This window comes from Oncorhynchus mykiss, chromosome 21, assembly GCF_057628025.1.
Source record: "Oncorhynchus mykiss isolate SJ-2025 chromosome 21, ASM5762802v1, whole genome shotgun sequence".
Taxonomy (NCBI): Eukaryota; Metazoa; Chordata; class Actinopteri; order Salmoniformes; family Salmonidae; genus Oncorhynchus; species Oncorhynchus mykiss.
In genome coordinates this window covers 48,138,435-48,165,839 of record NC_143042.1, presented here as the reverse complement: position 1 = coordinate 48,165,839, position 27,405 = coordinate 48,138,435, and the positions used below count along the sequence as shown (strand labels likewise).

Below are 27,405 nucleotides of genomic sequence, written 5' to 3'. Positions count from 1 at the left end.
AAGGAATTCTGAACACTCAGGCATGTAATGGTAACTGTCGGTGTGCTATACAGCACTCAGACTTGTTCCTGTACAGGTCACATGGTCAGGAACAATTCCAGGTCCGAGGTGTATCCTAAGCTGTGTGTTCAGGGGGAGGAAGCGTTAAGGTGTTCTCACCTTTGAGTAGGATGGTAGTGTGATGTTCAGGTTGCATATTGCATTGTGGGCCAGACTTCTATAAGACCGGGGTTCTTTCAAAAAGGACAGACGGCCACACGGATCCTGAGTGTTGTCTCGGATCTGTGGAATCATCGACATCATTATCTTCAGTCAATCAACCAGTCAACATACAGCATATGATAAATTACTAGTTTGTAATGAAGTAAATTATATGGATGAGTGTTGAAAGATGGTAGAGTAACGTTAACCTTGATGAAGAGTGCCAGCCTGTTCTCTTTGAAAGCAAAGAAGCTGAAGAGATGGTGCTGGCCACTCTTGGTGAGAGGGACCAGGTTGCCGAAGCAGTCTGCATAAATGGGTTTGCCCTCTAGGACCTGAGGAAAGGAATCAACAGACATTAATCCTAGCTGAGTATAGAAAAATACCAAATCGTTGCCTGCTAGTCATCAACAGCAAGACCTAAGAAGAGATCACACGGTACTGATATTTCACGACTAAAAAAAACCTCTACAATAACACCTCTAATATAACACCTCTATTATAACACCTCTACTATAACACCTCTATTATAACACCTCTATTATAACACCTCTACTATAACACCTCTACTATAACACCTCTACTATAACACCTCTATTATAACACCTCTACTATAACACCTCTACTATAACAACTCTACTATAACACCTCCCTCTACTATAACACCTCTACTATAACACCTCTACTATAACACCTCTACTATAACATCTCTACTATAACACCTCTACTATAACACCTCTAATATAACACCTCTACTATAACACCTCTATTATAACACCTCTATTATAACACCTCTATTATAACACCTCTACTATAACACCTCTACTATAACACCTCTATTATAACACCTCTATTATAACACCTCTACTATAACACCTCTACTATAAAACCTCTACTATAACACCTCCCTCTACTATAACACCTCTACTATAACGCCTCTAATATAACACCTCTATTATAACACCTCTACTATAACACCTCTATTATAACACCTCTACTATAACACAACTACTATAACACCTCTACTATAACACCTCTAATATAACACCTCTACTATAACACCTCTATTATAACACCTCTACTATAACACCTCTATTATAACACCTCTACTATAACACCTCTACTATAACGCCTCTAATATAACGCCTCTACTATAACACCTCTACTATAACACCTCTACTATACACCTCTACTATAACACCTCTACTATAACACCTCTACTATAACACCTCTACTATACACCTCTACTATAACACCTCTACTATAACACCTCTACTATAACACCTCTACTATACACCTCTACTATAACACCTCTACTATAACACCTCTACTATAACACCTCTACTATAACACCTCTAATATAACAACTCTACTATAACACCTCTACTATAACACCTCTACTATACACCTCTACTATAACACCTCTAATATAACACCTCTACTATAACACCTCTATTATAACACCTCTACTATAACACCTCTATTATAACACCTCTACTATAACACCTCTACTATAACACCTCTAATATAACAACTCTACTATAACACCTCTACTATAACACCTCCAATATATCACCTCTAATATATCACCTCTACTATAACACCTCTACTATAACACCTCTACTATAACACCTCTACTATAACACCTCTAATATAACAACTCTACTATAACACCTCTACTATAACACCTCTATTATAACACCTCTATTATAACACCTCCCTCTACTATAACACCTCTACTATAACACCTCTATTATAACACCTCTACTATAACACCTCTACTATAACACCTCTAATATAACAACTCTACTATAACACCTCTACTATAACACCTCCAATATATCACCTCTAATATATCACCTCTACTATAACACCTCTACTATAACACCTCTACTATGACACCTCTCTATAACACCTCTACTATAACACCTCTACTATACACCTCTACTATAACACCTCTACTATAACACCTCTACTATACACCTCTACTATAACACCTCTACTATAACACCTCTACTATAACACCTCTACTATACACCTCTACTATAACACCTCTAATATAACACCTCTACTATAACACCTCCCTCTATTATAACACCTCTATTATAACAACTCCCTCTACTATAACACCTCTATTATAACACCTCTACTATAACACCTCTACTATAACACCTCTATTATAACACCTCCCTCTACTATAACACCTCTATTATAACACCTCTATTATAACACCTCCCTCTACTATAACACCTCTATTATAACCTCTCTACTATAACACCTCTATTATAACACCTCCCTCTACTATAACACCTCTACTATAACACCTCTATTATAACACCTCTATTATAACACCTCCCTCTACTATAACACCTCTATTATAACACCTCTACTATAACACCTCCCTCTACTATAACACCTCTACTATAACACCTCTATTATAACACCTCCCTCTACTATAACACCTCTATTATAACACCTCTATTATAACACCTCCCTCTACTATAACACCTCTATTATAACACCTCTATTATAACACCTCTACTATAACACCTCTACTATAACACCTCTATTATAACACCTCCCTCTACTATAACACCTCTACTATAACACCTCTATTATAACACCTCTATTATAACACCTCTACTATAACACCTCTACTATAACACCTCTACTATAACACCTCTACTATACACCTCTACTATAACACCTCTAATATAACACCTCCCTCTACTATAACACCTCTACTATAACACCTCTACTATAACACCTCTACTATAACACCTCTACTATAACACCTCTATTATAACACCTCCCTCTACTATAGCACCTCTATTATAACACCTCTACTATAACACCTCTATTATAACACCTCCCTCTACTATAACACCTCTACTATAACACCTCTATTATAACACCTCTATTATAACACCTCCCTCTACTATAACACCTCTATTATAACACCTCTACTATAACACCTCCCTCTACTATAACACCTCTACTATACACCTCTATTATAACACCTCCCTCTACTATAACACCTCTACTATAACACCTCTATTATAACACCTCTATTATAACACCTCTATTATAACACCTCCCTCTACTATAACACCTCTACTATAACACCTCTATTATAACACCTCTATTATAACACCTCCCTCTACTATAACACCTCTACTATAACACCTCTACTATAACACCTCTACTATAACACCTCTACTATACACCTCTACTATAACACCTCTAATATAACACCTCCCTCTACTATAACACCTCTACTATAACACCTCTACTATAACACCTCCCTCTATTATAACACCTCTATTATAACAACTCCCTCTACTATAACACCTCTACTATAACACCTCTACTATAACACCTCTACTATAACACCTCTACTATAACACCTCTATTATAACACCTCTACTATAACACCTCTACTATAACACCTCTACTATAACACCTCTATTATAACACCTCTACTATAACACCTCTACTATAACACCTCTACTATAACACCTCTACTATAACACCTCTACTATAACACCTCTACTATAACACTTCTACTATAACACCTCTACTTTTACACCTACCTCTACATCTCTGCTTCTGGCCACCTCAGTGAAGTTCTCCTGCTGTTCCAAGGTTTTGTCCATCTTGTCGTCCGTCATGCAGAAGCAGCGGAGCCGTGCCTCTATGGGGTCATGGGTCTTTGCGAAGATAACGAACTTGGCCATGTAGGGAACGCAGATGGTCTCCCTGTAGACTGAAGTGGAGAAACTGACCGACTCCTGCGCCTGCCGACAGTCTATCAGCCAGAACCTGGCCGACACGTTGGTCGTGAAGGAGACACAGTCGTTGATGAATGTTAGGGGAGTGGTTCCTGTAATGTCCTCCCATTGGGCTGGCGTCGTTCCACCTATGAAGAAGAATACATTTGAGGAATGTTAAAAGGTTAACTACAGAAATTATAGTTTGTGTGTGCCAACAGTCTGTGTGTGTTTGTGTGTGTATGTGTGTGTGAGTGTACATTGTAGAATAGTAGTGAATACATCAAAACTATGAAATAACACATATGGAATCATGGAGCAACCAAAAAAATGTAAAAAAACTAAATATATTTTATATTTGAGATCCTTCAAAGTAGCCACCCTTGCCTTGATGACAGCTTTGCACACTTGGCATTCTCTCAACCAGCTTCATGAGGTAGTCACATGGAATGCGATTCAATTAACAGGTGTGCCTTGTTAATAAGTTAATTTGTGGAATTTCTTTCCTTCTTAATGCAATTGAGCCAATCAGTTGTGTTGTGACAAGGTAGGGTTGGTATTCAGAAGATAGCTCTGTTTGGTAATAGACCAAGTCCATATTTTGGCATGAACGCCTCAAATAAGCAAAGAGAAACAACAGTCCATCATTACTTTAATACATAAAGGTCCGTCAATCCGGAAATGTTCAAGAAATTTGAAAGTTTCTTCAAGTGCAGTTGCAAAAACCATCAAGTGATATGATGAAACTGGCTCTCATGAGGAGGAAAGGAAGACCCAGAGTTACCTCTGCTGCTGAGAATAAGTTAATTAGAGTTAACTGAATCTTAGATTGCAGCCCAAATAAATGCTTCACAGAGTTCAAGTAACAGACACATCTCAACATAATCTGTTCAGAGGAGACTGCATGAATCAGGACTTCATGGTCAAATTGCTGCAAAGAAACCACTACTAAAGGACATCAATAAGAAGAAGAGACTTGCTTGGACCAAAAAACATGAGCAATGGACATTAGACCGGTGGAAATCTGTCCTTTCGTCTGATGTGTCCAAATTTGAGATGTTTGGTTCCAACCACCATGTCTTTGTGAGACACAGAAGAGGTGAACGGATGATCTCCACATATGTGGTTCCCACCGTGAAGCATGGAGGAGGAGGTGTGATGGTGTGGGGGTGCTTTGCTCGTGACACTGTCTGTGATTTATTTAGAATTCAAGGCATACATAACCAGCATGGCTACCACAGCATTGCAGCAAAAAGCCACCCCATGTGGTTTGCGCTTAGTGGGACTATCATTTGTTTTTCAACAGGACACTGCTGTGTAAGGGGATATTTGACCAAGAAGGAGAGTGATGGAGTGCTGTATCAGATGACCTGGCCATCATAATCACCCGACTTCACCCCAATTGAGATGGTTTGGGATGAGTTGGACCGCAGAGCGAAATAAAAACCGCCAACAAGTGCTCAGGATATGTGGGAACTCCTTCAAGACTGTTGGATAAGCATTCCATGTGAAGCTGGTTGAGAGAATGCCAAGAGTGTGCAAAGCTGTGATCAAGACAAAGGGTGGTTACTTTGAAGTCTCAAATATAAAATATAATTTGAATTTGTTGAACACTTTTTTGGTTACTACATGATTCCATATACTGTTGAAGTCAGAAGTTTACATACACTTAGGTTGGAATCATTAAAACTAATTTTTCAACCACTCCACAAATTTCTTGTTAACAGACTATAGATTTGGCAAGTCGGTTAGGACATCTACTTTGTGCATGACACAAGTCATTTTTCCAACAATTGTTTACAGACAGATTATTTCACTTATAATTCACTGTATCACAATTCCAGTGGGTCAGATGTTTACATACACTAAATTGAATGGGGCTTTAAACAGCTTGGAAAATTCCAGAAAATTATGTAATGGATTTAGAAGCTTTTGATAGTCTACTTGACATCATTTGAGTCAATTGGAGGTGTACCTGTGGATGTATTTCAAGGCCTACCTTCAAACTCAGTGCCTCTTTGCTTGACATCATGGGAAAATCAAAAGAAATCAGCCAAAAAAAACTGTAGACCTCCACAAGTCTGGTTCATCCTTGGGAGCAATTTCCAAATGCCTGAAGGTACCACGTTCATCTGTACAAACAATATAGTACGCAAGTATAAACACCATGGGACTATACCACTCAGGTAGGAGACGCGCTCTGTCTCCTAGAGATGAATGTACTTTGGTGCGAAAAGTGCAAATCAATCCCCGGAACAACAGCAAAGGACCTTATGAATATACTGGAGGAAACGGGTACAAAATTATCTATATCCACAGTGAAACAAGTCCTATATCGACATAACCTGAAAGGCCGCTCAGCCACTGCTCCAAAACCGCCATTAAAAAGCCAGACTACGGTTTGCAACTGCACATGGGGACAAAGATTGTACTTTTTGGAGAAATGTCCTCTGGTCTGATGAAACAAAAATATAACTTTTCGGCCATAATGACCATCGTTATGTTTGGAGGAAAAAGGGTGAGGTTTGCAAGCCGAAGAACAGCATCCCAACCATGATGCACGGGGGTGGCAGCATCATGTTGTGGGCGTGCTTTGCTGCAGGTGGGTTGGTGTACTTCACAAAATAGATGGCATCATAAAGTAGGAAAATTATGTGGATATATTGAAGCAACATCTCAAGACATCAGTTAAAGCTTGGTCGCAAATGGGTCTTCCAAATGGACAATGACCCCAAGCATACTTCCAAAGTTGTGGCAAAATGGCTTAAAGTCAATAAAGTCAAGGTATTGGAGTGGCCATCACAAAGAAAATTTGTGGGCAGAACTGAAAAAGCGTGTGCGAGCAAGGAGGCCTACAAACCTGACTCGGTTACACCAGCTCTGTCAGGAGGAATGGGCCAAAATTCACCCAACGTATTGTGGGAAGCTTGTGGAAGGCTGCCCGAAACGTTTGACCCAAGTTAAACAATTCAAAGGCAATGCTAATTGAGGTAATGTAAACTTCTAACCAACTGGGAATGTGATGAAAGAAATAAAAGCTAAAAATAAATATTTCTCTCTACTATTATTCTGACATTTTACATTCTTACAATAAAGTGGTGATCCTAACTGACCTAAAACAGGGAATTGTTACTAGGATTAAATGTCAGGAATTGTGAAACTGAGTTCAAATGTATTTAGCTAAGGTGGATGTCAACTTCTAAATCAACTGTATGTTATTTCATAGTTTTGATGTCTTCACTATTATTCTACAATGTAGAAAATATTAAAAATAAAGAAAAACCCTTGAATGAGTAGGTGTGTCCAAACTTTTGACTGGTACTGTATATGCACGTGTGCGGTTAATCTGCCCTCTCTCTAACCTGTGATACTACAAAGCAGGCGCAGGGTGGGCTGGTCCCCGCCGAAGCCATTGACCACAGGGTCAGTGTTACTCTTGGGGATAGGGATGGTCATGGTTATGGGTTTATGGAATTTCCTTCTCCGGGGCTCCAGGGTCACAATGGGGCTGAATGTCGCCTTGTTTCCCAGGAGCTTCCTCACCATGTCCACATTCATTGGCTGAGCCTGGTGGTGACAGATTACTGTGTTAGTAGTAGTTTAACATTAGTGGAACCGACAGTAGGATCTTCCTTGGGGCCAAAACAAGGACGTGCTTGACTGAGCTTGTCTTGTGCAACCAATGAAATAGTCCCAAAACTGCATGCTCCACCTTTCTGGCAATCCAAGCAGGTTCAATCAAATGTTTGAGGTAATACAAATATACAAATAAATCATATTTGGACCAAGTTCTTGTAATCAAACCAGTCAGAAGCAAGTCAGGTTGTGTGTTACAGTGGTGTGAAGTACTTAAGTAAAAACACTTTAAAGTACTACTTAAGTAGTTTTTTGGGGTATCTGTACTTTACTATTTATATTTCTGACAACTTTTACTTTTACTCCACTATATTCCTGAAGGAAATAATGTACGTTTTACTCCATACATTTTCACTGACACCTAAAAAGTACCAACAGTATCAATATAACACTTTGTTAACCCTTCTGCCTCTGATCTGGCAGACTCACAAAACACAAATACTGTGGATGTAAATGATGTCTGAGTATTGGAGTGTGCCCCTGTCTGTCCATAATGAAAAAATAATAAGAAAATTGTGCTGTCTGGTCGCTTAATATAAGGAATTTGATGTATAGCAACTACTTTAACTTTGTACTTTTACTCAAGTATGCCGATGTAGCACATTTTCTACCACTGTACTTAAGTACATTTAAAACCAGATGCTTTTAGAGTTTTACTCAAGTAGTATTTTACTGGGTAACTTTCACTTTTACTTGAGTCATTTTCTGTTAAGATCTATTTACTTTTACTCCAGTATGACATGTGAAAGGTATATTTACTTTTACTCCAGTATGACATGTGAAAGGTATATTTACTTTTACTACAGTATGACAGATAAAAGGTATATTTACTTTTACTACAGTATGACAGATAAAAGGTATATTTACTTTTACTCCAGTATGACATGTGAAAGGTATATTTACTTTTACTCCAGTATGACAGATAAAAGGTATATTTACTTTTACTACAGTATGACATGTGAAAGGTATATTTACTTTTACTACAGTATGACAGATAAAAGGTATATTTACTTTAACTACAGTATGACAGATAAAAGGTATATTTACTTTTACTCCAGTATGACATGTGAAAGGTATATTTACTTTTACTCCAGTATGACAGATAAAAGGTATATTTACTTTTACTACAGTATGACAGATAAAAGGTATATTTACTTTTACTCCAGTATGACAGATAAAAGGTATATTTACTTTTACTCCAGTATGACAGATAAAAGGTATATTTACTTTTACTCCAGTATGACAGATAAAAGGTATATTTACTTTTACTCCAGTATGACAGATAAAAGGTATATTTACTTTTACTACAGTATGACAGATAAAAGGTATATTTACTTTTACTACAGTATGACATGTGAAAGGTATATTTACTTTTATTACAGTATGACATGTGGAAGGTATATTTACTTTTACTACAGTATGACAGATAAAAGGTATATTTACTTTTACTCCAGTATGACATGTGAAAGGTATATTTACTTTTACTCCAGTATGACATGTGAAAGGTATATTTACTTTTACTCCAGTATGACATGTGAAAGGTATATTTACTTTTACTCCAGTATGACATGTGAAAGGTATATTTACTTTTACTACAGTATGACAGATAAAAGGTATATTTACTTTTACTACAGTATGACATGTGAGGACCTTTTTCCCACCAGGGGTTTGTTATTACCTGTAGTCCCACTCTGATCCGCTTGGTGAGGGCTCCCTCTGGGAAGACAGCTTTGACCTGAGGCATCACCGTGCTGCTCAGGACGCCCCCCTCTGGACCGATCAGGCTACTGTCCTGCTTGACCCGGGACACCACCGCAAAGTACTGGGGGAAGTCCCTGGTGATGATGCGGCAGATACGCTTCTTCTCCAGCTCCTCTGGAGGGTCCAGTTCTGGAGACGAGGACAGAAGGGATGGTTGTTAATAGTACACTGATACAGATTATGACCCTGTTGTAATACTCCCTCCTTGGAGTAATCGCTGCTCAAACAACTGGGTTGGTGTAAGCTATATATTGAAATCTTCACTTTCACCTATAGAGACATTTTAGATGAGTGAATACTCCAAGTAAACTAGGCAGGATGGATTGTGTTTCCAATGTCTTTAGGCAGGGGCCAATGGGCCTTTAATTAGGATGATCACTAAGTGTTGTCTCACGCTGATGACATCACACTCACCCTCGTCCATGCCGTTGAGGATCTGGTTAAGTTCCTCCCCGGTGTGTTCACAGTGGTGCTCCTTCCAGCTCTCTCCTGTCTCGCTGCGTAAGATCACCAGCTCCCTCTCCTTCCCCCTCAGGGCAGCGAAGTGAGGGATCTCCACCAGCACAGGCCTGCGACCAGGGATTGAAGCATGGTGAGTGTAGGAGTGGGGGGTTATGTGTGGGAGTGGGGGGTTGTGTGTGTGGGGGAGGCGGGAGCACGATGTATGTATGTGTGTGTGTGTAAAAAGTGTGTGTTCGGGCAACCACTTATCTAACAACCCACCAGATGAGCACAGTACAGTGTGTCAACTACAATACCTATGGGACAGTCATGCTAAACGGAGGAACATCCACCATGTACCAAATTAACCAATAAAACGATGAGGTTGAACAGACAGACAGACGGCACTAAACATAGAAGGCCAACCACAAGTTAAGGAGACAAAAGGTAAGTGGGTCGTGTCTGAGAGGTTACGACAGAGAGCACAAGTGGATCACGCCACTAGCACAACACTAGCACAACACTAGCACACATATCATCCAGGTGAGGTCACAGACACGGACACAAACACAACACATCACAGAGGTGGGTCGTAATGTAAAAGGAGGGTGATATCAAATGGAACCAGTAGCAGTAGCATCCGTGGATTGTTTCATATGCGGGTTTTTTTTCTCCCCTACCCGAGGAATTTTGTCCCGGGTGGCCCGAGCTGCAGGATGCGGCTAACGAGGCTCTCGCCCTCGTTAAGAGGGGGCGGGGCAGTGGGAAGGTGTAGTTTACTGTGAGACCAACCGTCCGTTAGCAGCAGTAGGGGAAAGAGAGCGGGAGTAGTCAGAATAACGGGTGACTAGTGTATACTGTTGGGTTTTGGCTGAGTGGAGTGGAGGCCATCAATAGGATGTAACGGTATAAAACATTGGGCTTTAAATATACAGGGACTTTCAAAGTGGAAGTTATTATGTTATTGGTAGACAGCCTCTCTTAGCGGTTTACCAATCTACATATCAAATCAATCATGGAGCAAATGTTTTTTTTTGCAGTTTTTTCATTCCATGTGGATTTTTTTGTTTCCACGTGTCTTATAGAAACAGTTGGTTTTCACATGAAGGGTTGATTTAGAGTTAGAATGCGGCCCGGCTGTTAAAAATAAAACAAGCAAGGCCCCTGGCGCTGGGAGGAAGCATAGAGCAGAGGTAGCTTTATTAAGGCATAGGCAGGGTGAAATGAATCTGAGAAAAGGAAGAGGGGCTGCAAAATTCTCAGGTTTCATTCATACAGTGGGATTACAGTGTTCTTTGAGGAACACTCTCGCTCTTCTGTTTCTATCCTAGCACCCACTCTGCTCTGTCACAACATAGATCTCTGACATCACTTCTCTCTATTTCATTCTCCCTCGCTCTGTTTCTCTCTCTCACTCTTTCTTCCTCTTTCTCCTAGGATTCTGTATACTTCTACCTCTCTCACACTAACCCTCTCCCTCAATCTCTCCTTCTCCGGTATCTTACCCGAGGAACTGGGCACCGACAGGCCCCACCTCGATCAGCCTGCTGGCCAGGCCCTCTCCCTCCACCATGGGAGGCATGGTGGCCAGGCGGTGCCTCTTTACCAGCCGGCAGGTCACCCGCGTGGGAGCGCTGCACTTCCGCGGTGGGATGATGATGCGCAGGCCGTTGTGGCGGCAACCTCGCATGGCTCCGCCCCTGGCGTCAACCATGAAGCTAACCAGGAAGCTGTGAAGGGAATGGGCGGGGAAAGATATTATGTTTACAAAACAAAAATATAATGTTTTTTATTTAGGCATTGTCTCTTTGTACCAGATGAGGCTGGCGGGAGGAGCTATAGGAGGACAGGCTCATTGTAATGGCTGGAATGGAATTAATGGAACGGAGTCAAACGTGGTTTCTATATGTTTGATACCATTCCATTTATTCCATTCCGGCCATTACAACGACTCCCTCCTTCTATAGCGCCTCCCACCAGCCTCCGCTGCTTTGTACATTACCCTTTACACAGATAACGTACATTACATTATGTACATTACAGAAAAAATACGGATTTTTGACTTGATAACTACGGTCAAATATGAATCCATGTTAAAACAGACATAAGAATGACAGTTTCACTGCATGCCCACACCCACATGCAAAAACACAAGACACAAGTGAGAGGGGAATGGGTGTGATGATAACACTACATACTGTAGTACAGTTAATGTAATAGCGCTGCTACTAACACACTTCACCTGTGACACCATTATGTTATGTAAAGTAAATAAACCATGAAAATGACACTACAACACGTAGACAATAAAGCACAACGTCAAACGTGGAGATCAAACACACAAACACAAGACTTTGCAGCTGTGAATTGATCCAACACAGTGAAACAACTAACAAAATGGCCACCATGAGTCGGCAGGATTCAACCAAGATGGACACAATGGCTGACCAATGATGATGAGGAAATGTGTGTGACTTTTTGATGCAGCACTAGGTGCAAAAGATGTCTTCCATCTGATAAAAGTGGACTACGTCCCTTATAAAGAGGCCTGTGTAAAAATGAATGGCAAAATGATTGAAAACTAAAACGGGGGAATTGGTGAACGTGGGCAACAGCTGTTAGTAGTGTTGCACTCCCTTTCAGGCATTTTTGACACACACACAGATCTCCCCGGAAGGAGAGCACACTGTGAAAGGAGGAGGAAGAGGAGGATGAAGAGGAAGAAACCAAGGTGCAGTAGATCACCTGCTGTCACCATGATCATGGCACGGAGAGGAACGTCTGAAAACAGAACAGAGACCCGATAAGACAGAAGGAGAGAGAGAGAGAGAGAGAGAGAGAGAGAGAGAGAGAGAGAGAGAGAGAGAGACAGAGAGAGAGAGAGAGAGAGAGAGAGAGAGAGAGAGAGAGACAGATAGCGAGAGGTAGATAGATAGATAGATAGATAGATAGATAGATAGATAGATAGATAGATAGATAGATAGATAGATAGATAGAAAGGGATATGTGTTTGTCATATTGTTTGTACTGAACCAGTACTTAGAGACATCCTCAGTGGCCCAACATTAGTGATTCAGGATTTCTGTCATTATAACTAAGAGCGATTATCTTTCCTTATTGTTACCAATTAGTGTGCAGAAAGAGCTAGCCTGAGGACAACAGGGTATCTTCATATCATAATGTATTACACTAATAGGTCTATAATAAGCCCTAACATTGTTCATTACTGCTCTTCATACCCAAAGCCGCTTAACAGATGAGGTTTAGAGTAGGATTACAAAAGGTTGTGAATCTTCTCTCAAAACTCCAAAAATCAACAGCATCTATACTTGAGGTACCTGAACCCACCACTGGTCTAGTGCTGCTTGAGGTACCTGAACCCACCACTGCTGTAGTGCTGCTTGAGGTACCTGAACCCACCACTGGTCTAGTGCTGCTTGAGGTACCTGAACCCACCACTGGTCTAGTGCTGCTTGAGGTACCTGAACCCACCACTGGTCTAGTGCTGCTTGAGGTACCTGAACCCACCACTGCTGTAGTGCTGCTTGAGGTACCCGAACCCACCACTGGTCTAGTGCTGCTTGAGGTACCTGAACCCACCACTGGTCTAGTGCTGCTTGAGGTACCTGAACCCACCACTGCTGTAGTGCTGCTTGAGGTACCTGAACCCACCACTGGTCTAGTGCTGCTTGAGGTACCTGAACCCACCACTGGTCTAGTGCTGCTTGAGGTACCTGAACCCACCACTGGTCTAGTGCTGCTTGAGGTACCTGAACCCACCACTGGTCTAGTGCTGCTTGAGGTACCTGAACCCACCACTGGTCTAGTGCTGCTTGAGGTACCTGAACCCACCACTGGTCTAGTGCTGCTTGAGGTACCTGAACCCACCACTGCTGTAGTGCTGCTTGAGGTACCTGAACCCACCACTGCTGTAGTGCTGCTTGAGGTACCTGAACCCACCACTGGTCTAGTGCTGCTTGAGGTACCTGAACCCACCACTGCTGTAGTGCTGCTTGAGGTACCTGAACCCACCACTGGTCTAGTGCTGCTTGAGGTACCTGAACCCACCACTGCTGTAGTGCTGCTTGAGGTACCTGAACCCACCACTGCTGTAGTGCTGCTTGAGGTACCTGAACCCACCACTGGTCTAGTGCTGCTTGAGGTACCTGAACCCACCACTGCTGTAGTACTGCTTGAGGTACCTGAACCCACCACTGGTCTAGTGCTGCTTGAGGTACCTGAACCCACCACTGGTCTAGTGCTGCTTGAGGTACCTGAACCCACCACTGGTCTAGTGCTGCTTGAGGTACCTGAACCCACCACTGCTGTAGTGCTGCTTGAGGTACCTGAACCCACCACTGGTCTAGTGCTGCTTGAGGTACCTGAACCCACCACTGCTGTAGTGCTGCTTGAGGTACCTGAACCCACCACTGGTCTAGTGCTGCTTGAGGTACCTGAACCCACCACTGCTGTAGTGCTGCTTGAGGTACCTGAACCCACCACTGCTGTAGTGCTGCTTGAGGTACCTGAACCCACCACTGGTCTAGTGCTGCTTGAGGTACCTGAACCCACCACTGCTGTAGTACTGCTTGAGGTACCTGAACCCACCACTGGTCTAGTGCTGCTTGAGGTACCTGAACCCACCACTGGTCTAGTGCTGCTTGAGGTACCTGAACCCACCACTGGTCTAGTGCTGCTTGAGGTACCTGAACCCACCACTGCTGTAGTGCTGCTTGAGGTACCTGAACCCACCACTGGTCTAGTGCTGCTTCAGGGGCTGAACACATTGGGCTCAAAGGAGACCTGTACTCATGATAGGTTAGATCAGATAACTGTTGCACCTTTTGCACCAAAATAAGGTTTTGGTCTATTTTGATAGTCAAAACCCAACCCTTCTGTGTGCCTGCTGTGCCCCCGCGGTACCTACCCAGAGTGGACGGGGCTGGAAGACAGTGCCACATTGTCCAGGTTTTCTGTGCCCCAGCTCAGACGGTACGAGTCCTTCTCATTTTCCCTGGAAAGAGACGACACCTGGCACGCAACAAAGACACGCTTGTTAGGGACTGACCTACCACTGCCAACCATCATTTGAACACAGAATGCATTGCAGTGTTAGGTCAGACACTGTAGTGTTAGGTCAGACACTGCAGTGTTAGGTCAGACACTGCAGTGTTAGGTCAGACACCGTAGTGTTAGGTCAGACACCGTAGTGTTAGGTCAGACACTGCAGTGTTAGGTCAGACACTGCAGTGTTAGGGCAGACACTGCAGTGTTAGGGCAGACACTGCAGTGTTAGGGCAGACACTGCAGTGTTAGGGCAGACACTGCAGTGTTAGGGCAGACACTGCAGTGTTAGGGCAGACACTGCAGTGTTAGGGCAGACACTGCAGTGTTAGGTCAGGTCAGACACTGCAGTGTTAGGTCAGACATTGCAGTGTTAGGGCAGACACTGCAGTGTTAGGGCAGACACTGCAGTGTTAGGGCAGACACTGCAGTGTTAGGGCAGACACTGCAGTGTTAGGGCAGACATTGCAGTGTTAGGTCAGACGTTGCAGTGTTAGGTCAGACGTTGCAGTGTTAGGTCAGGTCAGACACTGCAGTGTTAGGTCAGACACTTTGGTGACCCCATCTTTACTCAAACTCACCTTTTGTGACTTTCTACTATTAGATAAATTACATTTTAAAGGCAGTCTTTCAATATTCCAATACTGCAGCTTTTACAAATATTACAACCCATTTTATTGAAGTAATCTATACTGATTGTACAAAACATTAAGAACACCTGCTCTTTCCATGACATAGGCTGACCAGGTGAATTCAGGTGAAAGCTATGATCCCTTATTGATGTCACTTGTTAAATCCACTTTTTATGCCTTGAGACAATTGAGACATGGATTGTGTATGTGTGCCATTCAGAGGGTGAATGGATAAGACAAAATATTTAAATGCCTTTAAACGGGGTATGGTAGTAGGTACCAGGCGCACCGGTTTGTGTTGAACTGCAACACTGCTGGGTTTTTCACGCTCAACAGTTTCCGGTGTGTATCAAGAATGGTCCACCACCCAAAGGACTTCCAGCCAACTTGACACAATTGTGGGAAACGTTAGAGTCATCATGGGCGGCAGCCCTGTGGAACATTTTTGACACCTTGTAGAGTCCATGTCCTGACAAATTGAGGCTGTTCTGAGGGCAAGGGGGAGGGGGGACCACTCAATATTAGGAACTGTTCCTAATGTTTTGTACACTCAGTGTATATTCTGTTCTGAACAAATGCATTGAGCAATGCAAAGCATACTGTAGAATGCACAGTACAGCATGTTTTGGTGCAGAATACGTAAAATGTTGAACACTTTACTTACGTTTTGGCCGGTTAACATCTCGTCCATCAGGCTGTCCTGTTTGGGAGAGTAGTAACCGTGGTGACTGGGAGTGTAGGACCTGTCCGAACTGAGGAGAGGAGGAGAATGTGAGGTTGGTAGCCATGGAAAAAATCACACACAGCTAAAACACCACCCAATATGGCAATAATCTAACCATCAGACATGACAAGTAGTAATCTAAAAGGAAGGAATGGAAGGCTATAATAACTTTGAGCTGATTTTACAGTCTTTAAAGTCCAAATATTGTTTTGTTAATTTTTGTTCAGAAAAGTAGGGGGGCCAATAAGAGGGCCATCTATTAGTTAAACCTGCCATAGAGAAACCATAGCATAAAGAGACAAAAGCACATACCTTTGGATTCGACTGCGTAAGCATGGTAGGAAGGAGAAGAAATGAGTGAAAGAGCATCAGAAATATTAGAGCATTCATACACACATTCTCCTCTACCATAGGTATGTGTATAGACTACCTGTCAGAGCGTCCCCCCTCCAGGCTAAAGCGCAGGTAGTTCATCCCATCCAGGTACTGTCCAGGCAGGGAGTCATCCCCCAGCTCCCTCAGGTCCTCTGCCCTCAGATACTCCCCTCCGTCCCCTGTCATAGTGTCATCACCTGGGAGAGAGAGAGAGAGAGAGAGAGAGAGAGAGAGAGAGAGAGAGAGAGAGAGAAAGAAAGAAAGAAAGAAAGAATGAAAGAAAGAATGAAAGGAAGAAAGGGGGAGCAGATGTGTGAGGACCATGGAAGAAGATAGGATCATTCTGGGGAAGGGGACATTGTGATTTGGTGTGCGCTCAGCAGGAGTAACTACTCAGGGGCGAGCACTTACCTGGGATGTGAATGTGCACAATCAAACTGACATGAGGTTGAGTTACACATGTACAGACACACACATTCATACATGATCATCCTCCCTCTTCATCATCACATAAAAGCGCGTGTGAACACTACAGATGAGCTTGGAGACACAGAGGTCAGAACTGTCATGTGTCCACGTTACAAAGCTCTACTGCTGCTGTTACCACTACTGAACAGCAGGGGGCAGAATCAATAATACCCTTTTCACAATACAGAGCTGAACCAAACTGAGCCAAGCTGTACTGGGCTGGCCATCTAAAAACCCCACAAAATTAGCGGAAATGAACTGGAAAGGACAGCGTGAAAAGAAATTGCCTGAGCCGGTACAGTACCGCTTAGGTTGGCAGCCTAGTGTGAAAAGGGTATACAGCCCTTGGCGTACAGCTGGTAGCGTACTGTAGGATAGGCTGACAGAACAAGTGAGGCAGAGAGGCAAAGAGAGACGTTCCTGTGTCAATAACATAACCGCTGCCTGTGTGTAGAGAGAGATGTCCCTGTGTCAATAGCATGAACGCTGCCTGTAGGCAGAGAGAGATGTCCCTGTGTCAATAGCATGAACGCTGCCTGTAGGCAGAGAGAGATGTCCCTGTGTCAATAGCATGAACACTGCCTGTAGGCAGAGAGAGATGTCCCTGTGTCAATAGCAAAACCACTGTCTGTAGGCAGAGAGAGATGTCCCTGTGTCAATAGCATAACCGCTGCTTGTAGGCAGAGAGAGATGTCCCTGTGTCAATAGCATAACCGCTGCCTGTAGGCAGAGAGAGATGTCCCTGTGTCAATAGCATAACCGCTGCCTGTAGGCAGAGAGAGATGTCCCTGTGTCAATAGCATAACCACTGTCTGTAGGCAGAGAGAGAAGTCCCTGTGTCAATAGCATAACCGCTGTCTGTAGGCAGAGAGAGATGTCCCTGTGTCAATAGCAAAACCGCTGCCTGTAGGCAGAGAGAGAAGTCCCTGTGTCAATAGCATAACCACTGCCTGTAGGCAGAGAGAGAAGTCCCTGTGTCAATAGCATAACCACTGCCTGTAGGCAGAGAGAGAAGTCCCTGTGTCAATAGCATAACCACTGCCTGTAGGCAGAGAGAGAAGTCCCTGTGTCAATAGCATAACCACTGCCTGTAGGCAGAGAGAGATGTCCCTGTGTCAATAGCAAAACCGCTGCCTGTAGGCAGAGAGAGAAGTCCCTGTGTCAATAGCATAACCACTGCCTGTAGGCAGAGAGAGATGTCCCTGTGTCAATAGCATAACCGCTGCCTGTAGGCAGAGAGAGATGTCCACAAACGTGACCGCCAACCACTCCACCTATATAATCCAATATTTCCTTCCAGAAAGAAAGTGAATTCACTGCACAACCGGAGGAGCCAGGAAAAAGACAAATTGTCCATATCTGTAATGAGGTGTTATGAGGTGACTGTTTGGCCATAAACGCACAAACTCTAACACTTCAAACACACCGACAGCGTCATGGCATTTTTTGGTACACCAGAATTACATAAATTTCCAATGAAACTCTGTGTTTGCCTTGCGGCATTGCGTTGCAGAGGCAGTTGTAGTGCGTTGGGTGTGGTGCACATGTTGGATTTATCAAACGTTTGCATCAGACTATATGCGTACACAGCTTGACAGAAATGGTAGCAGAAGGTGAATGTTGAACTTTAGTTATATACATATTCAGACGAAGCTGCGTACTATTTTGCGCAACGACGCTGTCGGTGTGTTCGAAGTGTAAGAGCCATGACAGAGCCTGGAAGAGTGTACTACTCCCTCCACAGAACAGCGCAAACTGCCTCTAACCAGAATAGAAAGAGCAGTGGGAGGTCCCGGTGCACAACTAAGCAAGAGGACAAGTACATTAGAGTATCTATTTTGAGAAACAGATGCTTCACAAGTCTTCAACTGGCAGCTTCATTAAATAGTACTCACAAAACACCAGTCTCAACGTCAACAGTGGAGAGGCAACTCCGGGAAGGCCAGCATCCCGGAGTCTCCTCTTCACTGTTGACGTTGAGACTGGTGTTCTCCGGATACTATTTAATGAAGCTGCCAGTTGAGGACTTGTGAAGCATCTCACACTCTTTCTATTCTGGTTAGAGGCAGATTGAAGGGAGTAATACACAGCATTGTATGAGATCTTAAGTTTCTTGGCAATTTCTCGCATGGAATAGCCTTAATTTCTCAGAACAAGAATAGACTGACGAGTTTCAGAAGAAAGGTCTTTGTTTCTGGCCCTTTTGAGCCTGTAATCGAACACACAAATGCTGATGCTCCAGATACTCAACTAGTCGAAAGAAGGCAAGTTTTAGTGCTTATTTAATCAGAAGCACAGTTTTCCTCATTCTGTTATAAACTTGGATTAGCTAACACAACGCGTCATTGGAACACAGGAGTGATGGTTGTGGATAATGGGCCTCTGTACGCCTATGTAGATATTCCATAAAAAAATCAGCTGTTTCCGGCTACAATAGTCATTTACAACATTAACAATGTCTACACTGTATTTCTGATCAATTTTATGTTATTTTAATGGACAAAAAAATATGCTTTTCTTTCAAAAACAAGGACACTTCTAAGCGACCCCAAACTTTTGAACGGTAGTGTACAGTTGAAGTCGAAAGTTTACATACACCTTAGCCAAATACATTTTTTATTTATTTTTTTTATTTTACCTTTATTTAACCAGGTAGGCAAGTTGAGAACAAGTTCTCATTTACAATTGCGACCTGGCCAAGATAAAGCAAAGCAGTTCGACAGATACAACAACACAGAGTTACACATGGAGTAAAACAAACATACAGTCAATAATAAAGTATAAACAAGTCTATATACAATGTGAGCAAATGAGGTGAGAAGGGAGGTAAAGGCAAAAAAGGCCTTGGTGGCAAGGTAAATACAATATAGCAAGTAAAACACTGGAATGGTAGTTTTGCAATGGAAGAATGTGCAAAGTAGAAATAAAAATAATGGGGTGCAAAGGAGCAAAATAAATAAATAAATTAAATACAGTTGGGAAGGAGGTAGTTGATAGGGCTAAATTATAGGTGGGCTATGTACAGGTGCAGTAATCTGTGAGCTGCTCTGACAGTTGGTGCTTAAAGCTAGTGAGGGAGATAAGTGTTTCCAGTTTCAGAGATTTTTGTAGTTCGTTCCAGTCATTGGCAGCAGAGAACTGGAAAGAGAGGCGGCCAAAGAAAGAATTGGTTTTGGGGGTGACTAGAGAGATATACCTGCTGGAGCGTGTGCTACAGGTGGGAGATGCTATGGTGACCAGCGAGCTGAGATAAGGGGGGACTTTACCTAGCAGGGTCTTGTAGATGACATGGAGCCAGTGGGTTTGGCGACGAGTATGAAGCGAGGGCCAGCCAACGAGAGCGTACAGGTCGCAATGGTGGGTAGTATATGGGGCTTTGGTGACAAAACGGATTGCACTGTGATAGACTGCATCCAATTTGTTGAGTAGGGTATTGGAGGCTATTTTGTAAATTACATCGCCAAAGTCGAGGATTGGTAGGATGGTCAGTTTTACAAGGGTATGTTTGGCAGCATGAGTGAAGGATGCTTTGTTGCGAAATAGGAAGCCAATTCTAGATTTAACTTTGGATTGGAGATGTTTGATATGGGTCTGGAAGGAGAGTTTACAGTCTAACCAGACACCTAAGTATTTGTAGTTGTCCACGTATTCTAAGTCAGAGCCGTCCAGAGTAGTGATGTTGGACAGGCGGGTAGGTGCAGGTAGCGATCGGTTGAAGAGCATGCATTTAGTTTTACTTGTATTTAAGAGCAATTGGAGGCCACGGAAGGAGAGTTGTATGGCATTGAAGCTTGCCTGGAGGGTTGTTAACACAGTGTCCAAAGAAGGGCCGGAAGTATACAGAATGGTGTCGTCTGCGTAGAGATGGATCAGAGACTCACCAGCAGCAAGAGCGACCTCATTGATGTATACAGAGAAGAGAGTCGGTCCAAGAATTGAACCCTGTGGCACCCCCATAGAGACTGCCAGAGGTCCGGACAACAGACCCTCCGATTTGACACACTGAACTCTATCAGAGAAGTAGTTGGTGAACCAGGCGAGGCAATCATTTGAGAAACCAAGGCTGTTGAGTCTGCCGATGAGGATGTGGTGATTGACAGAGTCGAAAGCCTTGGCCAGATCAATGAATACGGCTGCACAGTAATGTTTCTTATCGATGGCGGTTAAGATATCGTTTAGGACCTTGAGCGTGGCTGAGGTGCACCCATGACCAGCTCTGAAACCAGATTGCATAGCAGAGAAGGTATGGTGAGATTCAAAATGGTCGGTAATCTGTTTGTTGACTTGGCTTTCGAAGACCTTAGAAAGGCATGGTAGGATAGATATAGGTCTGTAGCAGTTTGTAGCATCCCCCTCTTTGAAGAGGGGGATGACCGCAGCTGCTTTCCAATCTTTGGGAATCTCAGACGACACGAAAGAGAGGTTGAACAGGCTAGTAATAGGGGTGGCAACAATTTCGGCAGATAATTTTAGAAAGAAAGGGTCCAGATTGTCTAGCCCGGCTGATTTGTAGGGGTCCAGATTTTGCAGCTCTTTCAGAACATCAGCTGAATGGATTTGGGAGAAGGAGAAATGGGGAAGGCTTGGGCGAGTTGCTGTTGGGGGTGCAGTGCTGTTGACAGGGGTAGGAGTAGCCAGGTGGAAAGCATGGCCAGCAGTAGAAAAATGCTTATTGAAATTTTCAATTATGGTGGATTTATCAGTGGTGACAGTGTTTCCTATCTTCAGTGCAGTGGGCAGCTGGGAGGAGGTGTTCTTATTCTCCATGGACTTTACAGTGTCCCAGAACTTTTTTGAGTTAGTGTTGCAAGAAGCAAATTTCTGCTTGAAAAAGCTAGCCTTGGCTTTTCTAACTGCCTGTGTATAATGGTTTCTAGCTTCCCTGAACAGCTGCATATCACGGGGGCTGTTCGATGCTAATGCAGAACGCCATAGGATGTTTTTGTGTTGGTTAAGGGCAGTCAGGTCTGGGGAGAACCAAGGGCTATATCTTTTCCTGGTTCTAAATTTCTTGAATGGGGCATGTTTATTTAAGATGGTTAGGAAGGCATTTTAAAAAAATATCCAGGCATCCTCTACTGACGGGATGAGGTCAATATCCTTCCAGGATACCCCGGCCAAGTCGATTAGAAAGGCCTGCTCGCTGAAGTGTTTCAGGGAGCGTTTTACAGTGATGAGAGGAGGTCGTTTGACCGCTGACCCATTACGGATGCAGGCAATGAGGCAGTGATCGCTGAGATCTTGGTTGAAGACAGCAGAGGTGTATTTAGAGGGGAAGTTGGTTAGGATGATATCTATGAGGGTGCCCATGTTTAAGGCTTTGGGGAGGTGCCTGGTAGGTTCATTGATAATTTGTGTGAGATTGAGGGCATCAAGTTTAGATTGTAGGATGGCTGGGGTGTTAAGCATGTTCCAGTTTAGGTCGCCTAGCAGCACAAGCTCTGAAGATAGATGGGGGGCAATCAGTTCACATATGGTGTCCAGAGCACAGCTGGGGGCAGAGGGTGGTCTATAGCAGGCGGCAACGGTGAGAGACTTGTTTTTAGAGAGGTGGATTTTTAAAAGTAGAAGTTCAAATTGTTTGGGTACAGACCTGGATAGTAGGACAGAACTCTGCAGGCTATCTTTGCAGTAGATTGCAACACCGCCCCCTTTGGCAGTTCTATCTTGTCTGAAAATGTTGTAGTTTGGAATTAAAATGTCTGAATTTTTGGTGGTCTTCCTAAGCCAGGATTCAGACACAGCTAGAACATCCGGGTTGGCAGAGTGTGCTAAAGCAGTGAATAGAACAAACTTAGGGAGGAGGCTTCTAATGTTAACATGCATGAAACCAAGGCTATTACGGTTACAGAAGTCGTCAAAAGAGAGCGCCTGGGGAATAGGAGTGGAGCTAGGCACTGCAGGGCCTGGATTCACCTCTACATCGCCAGAGGAACATAGGAGGAGTAGAATAAGGGTGCGACTAAAAGCAATAAGAATTGGTCGTCTAGAACGTCTGGAACAGAGAGTAAAAGGAGGTTTCTGGGGGCGATAAAATAGCATCAAGGTATAATGTACAGACAAAGGTAAGGTAGGATGTGAATACAGTGGAGGTAAACCTAGGTATTGAGTGATGAAGAGAGAGATATTGTCTCTAGAAACATCATTGAAACCAGGAGATGTCATTGCATGTGTGGGTGGTGGAACTAATAGGTTGGATAAGGTATAGTGAGCAGGACTAGAGGCTCTACAGTGAAATAAGCCAATAAACACTAACCAGAACAGCAATGGACAAGACATATTGACATTAAGGAGAGGCATGCTTAGTCGAGTGATCAAAAGGGTCCAGTGAGTGGAGAGGTTGGTTGAGGGTCACGGCGATTTAGACAGCTAGCCAAGCCAACCGGTAGCAAGCTAGCATAGGATGGAGTCTGTTGTTAGCCACCTCTTGCGTTCGGTCAGTAGATTAGTGGGGTTCCGTGAGGTAGAGGGGATTAATCCAAATCACACAACAACAACAAAAATAAGAACAATAGATATAGTTATAGAGGCCCGAGAAGAAAACATAATAATAATAAAAATAAATAAATTGTCCGATTGTCTATTCAGATAGCAGCCGGTAAGACAGCTAACGGTTAGCGGGCCGCAGATGGGCGTTCAGGTAACGTCGCGACAGAGGAGCCAGCCAGATCTCCTTCAGGTAGATAACGTCGGCAGTCCAGTTGTGAAGGCCCGGTGGGGCTCCGCGTAGGCAGTGAAACGGGTCCGGATAGGTGACTGCAGCCCAGGAGTGAATGATGGAACTCAGGAGTGATTGACGGAGCTGGCTAGCACCGGAACAATCGATGTTTGCTCCGGAATCTACGAAAGCCGACTGTCACACGGATAGCAGCTAGCTAGCTGTGAGATCCGGGTATGAATGTCCAGAGAGCAGTTGAAATCCAGGGACATGGAGAGAAAAATTGGTCCGGTATGTTCCGTTCCGAGCCGCGCTGCGCCGTACAAAACTGGCGATAGATTTTCGAGCTAAAGGATAGCTGATGACCACAAACCGTGGTTAGCTGAATACTAACGATTTGCCAGTAAAGAAGCTAACTAGCTTCTGATTAGCTTCTGGATTAGCTTCTGGGCTAGCTCCTGGCTAGCTTCTGGCTAGTTTCTGGCTAGCTTCTTGGAGTTTCTGGCTAGCTTCTTGGAGGATTACAGATCTGAGGTAAATAATAATTTTTTATAAATATAAATTGGTGAGGCTGGTTGCAGGAGAGTGTTTAGAAGATGAGTTGATGGAAAATAAAAATAAAATGTATGTGAAAAAAGTTGTAAATATATATATATATACAGGACACGACAAGACGAGGACAAAAGACGTCTGAACTGCTATGCGATCTTGGAGAAGGAACTCAGTTTGAACTCAGTTTCATAATTCCTGACATTTAATCCTAGTAAAAATTCCCTGTCTTTGGTCAGTTAGGATCACCACTTTATTTCAAGAATGTGAAATGTCAGAATAATAGTAGTGAAAATGATTTACTTCAGCTATTATTTCTTTCATCACATTCCCAGAAGTTGTCATACATTCAATTAGTACTTGGTAGCACTGCCTTTAAATTGTATAACTTGGGTTAAATGTTTTGGGTAGCCTTCCACAAGCGACCCACAAGACATTGGGTGAATTTTGGCCTGCCCAACAATTTTGGCTGCCCAACAAGTTTCTATGGGATTGAGGTCAGGGCTTTATGATGGCCACTCCAATACCTTGACTTTGTGGTCCTTAAGCCATTTTGCCACAACTTTGGAAGTATGCTTGGAGTCATTGTCCATTTGGAAGACCCATTTGTGACCATGCTTAAACTTCCTGACTGATGCCTTGAGATGTTGCTTCAATATATCCACATAATTTTCCTGCCTCTTGATGCCATCTATTTTGTGAAGTACACCAGTCCCTCCTGCAGCAAAGCACCCGCACAACATGATGCTGCCAACCCTGTGCTTCATGGTTGGGATGGTGTTCTTCGGCTTGCAACCTAACTGTATGTAAACTTCAGACTTCAACTGTAGTTCCATACATTTTTTTCAACTGGTACCAGGGACCTTCAGACGAGTCTTGTGAGGCCTGTGGGCGTCTTAGAGCAAAACAACCAACATGTAAATGTTTGTGATAGTCTCATCTTTCCATAGAGATAAAGATAATACAAAGAAAAAAACATTCGTTTTTCTTTTCATCATCTTTGAAATGCATGAGAAAGGCCAGACTGTATTATTCCAGCTTAGGCACAATTTAGATTTTGACCAATAGATAGCAGCAGTAGATAGCAGCAGTGTATGTGCAAAGTTCTAGACTGATCCAATGAACCATTGCATTTCTGTTCAAAATGTTGTATCAAGTCTGCCCAAATGTGCCTAATTGGGTTATTAATACATTTTCAAGTTCATAACTGTGCACTCTCCTCAAACAATAGCATGGTATTCTTTCACTGTAATAGCTACTGTAAATTGGACAGTGTAGTTAGATACAGTGAAGAATTTAAGCTTATCAGATATGTTTATGTCCTGGGAAATTTTCTTGCTTCATTTCTCACTTCTCCCCAGCCTACATACTGTAATTCAGGCTCTCCGGGCCATGGCATGTGATATGAGATCTCATATGAGTTCACAGCATTTCAGGGTGGGGATTTGAAACAGCTTAGGGTGAAACTATCTTCCAGGGTTGTTTACAGACAAGTGTTTTGCATTTAACCCCATCTTTTTGGCATTAAACAGTCTCCATATATACTTCCATTCTTTTTTTCAACTGGTAGCAGGGACCTCCAGACGAGTCGTGTGAGGCCTGTGGGGGTCTTAGAGTGTTTTGCTAGACGTTTAATGACACACTGTACGGGGTAGCATTTATTAAGGGCTCAGAGCATGGTGGATCTGAATAGTAAAATGCTTTTAAAACCACTGCTTCCCCTAGCTGTTTATCAAGGAGCGTTTCAAAACAAAATCACTGTCGCATTAACATTCAATGGGACACAGACATCATTAGTGTCAATGTAGTTTGTTGTCCACACTAATGCTTTTCGCAATGATATCCAGTATTTCCCATTTAGACAAGTGGCCCTAAATGTGTATATCACAATCTTGATTTCACCGCACTGTGTGTGAATCAAAACCCCCAACCAACAGTGGTTGAGGTTGGTGCAGGTTCAAGTATATACTCTTAAGACTCATCCATGACAGCTTGTTATACACAACCATTGCAGAGGAATCTCACACCATGCGAATTACCACGACCACAACAATCCGCCACACACTCGTCAATAGCATTCACCACGGCAACCTTGACACGGTGTACCTTCTAAATCCATGGAGTCATCTGACAGAACAGCATCCTCATTCTGTTTCAGCCCTGTGGGTACAGTCTGCAGGCCTGTACAGTGTACAGTACAGTGAGAAACTAGCTGACCACAACCCACACACACTAGGATTGGGCTGTGGAGAAACGGGAAGGACTTGGGGCAGGCTGAATGAGATGTCTACTCTTATAAAAAGGGTGTCTTTGGCTATCGCCATAGGGGAACCATTTTTGGTTCCAGGTAGAAGCCTTTTGGGTTCCATGTATAAGCTGTGGAAAGGGTTCTTCCTGGAACCCAAAAGGGATCTACCTGGAACCAAAACGGTTCTACCTGGAACCAAAAAGGGTTCTTCAAAGGGTTCTCCTATGGGAATAGCTGAAGAACCATTTTAGGTTCTAGATAGAGTATACAGGGAAACTGGGACAGAGTTGGAAGTCAGGCCTACAGAGGTGCTAGTAGGTCAAACCACTAAATCAACCACATAAATAGACTGAAGTTTAGAATAATTGTCTCTATATATGGTGCTGGTCATATACAGTAGGCTAGTGACTGGATCAAGTGTCAAACTCACCCTCCTCATCAGAGACATCCAGGACTTCAGTCATGGTCTCAGGAACGTTCATCTTGTGTTTCTCTGTCACCGTCTAGACGACATAAACAGACAAATTCCGTTACAATTTGAGGGACAAATCCTACATTTAACTTCAGTCAAATTGTCACTTAGTCTACTATTGACATTAATGCAAAATTAAGTGAAAATTCAACTCAAGTGGAAGTTAGGATTTGCCCCTCACAGGCTAAATAAACACCATGTGTAAATACTGTGATTTCAGACTAGATGTGAAGGGCTGTTGGACTGAGATAGTTGAATGACTCACGGTTGTCGAGGTAATAATCTCCTCGGTGACCACCTTGAGTGTGTCCACCACAGAGATGTAGCCCAGTCGCCGGGCGATGGCCAGAGCTGTGTTACCATTCTGTTAGGATGGGAGAAAGACATAAGTGTGTGTGTGTGTGTG

The 27,405-nt window shown here is 43.1% G+C and overlaps 1 protein-coding gene across 5 annotated transcripts in view; it reads right to left on the bottom strand.

The window, feature by feature from the left end:
- Positions 1–27,405, bottom strand: part of LOC110500727 (ankyrin 2b, neuronal) — a 301,703-nt gene that overhangs the window by 37,007 nt on the left and 237,291 nt on the right. For 2 of the 5 annotated variants that reach the window (XM_090214820.1, XM_090214817.1), the window contains exons 21-35: positions 27,265–27,363; positions 26,958–27,030; positions 16,660–16,801; positions 16,542–16,553; positions 16,170–16,257; positions 14,737–14,840; positions 12,555–12,590; positions 11,315–11,539; positions 10,490–10,588; positions 9,783–9,937; positions 9,286–9,497; positions 7,334–7,538; positions 3,795–4,120; positions 411–536; positions 160–282 (exon numbers count right to left, since the gene is read on the bottom strand). In XM_090214820.1, coding sequence (XP_090070946.1) covers positions 160–282; positions 411–536; positions 3,795–4,120; positions 7,334–7,538; positions 9,286–9,497; positions 9,783–9,937; positions 10,490–10,588; positions 11,315–11,539; positions 12,555–12,590; positions 14,737–14,840; positions 16,170–16,257; positions 16,542–16,553; positions 16,660–16,801; positions 26,958–27,030; positions 27,265–27,363 — 2,025 coding nt within the window. The remainder of the gene's footprint in view (positions 1–159; positions 283–410; positions 537–3,794; positions 4,121–7,333; positions 7,539–9,285; positions 9,498–9,782; positions 9,938–10,489; positions 10,589–11,314; positions 11,540–12,554; positions 12,591–14,736; positions 14,841–16,169; positions 16,258–16,541; positions 16,554–16,659; positions 16,802–26,957; positions 27,031–27,264; positions 27,364–27,405) is intronic. The other 3 variants (XM_036958190.2, XM_090214821.1, XM_090214822.1) reach the window with 3 other exon arrangements.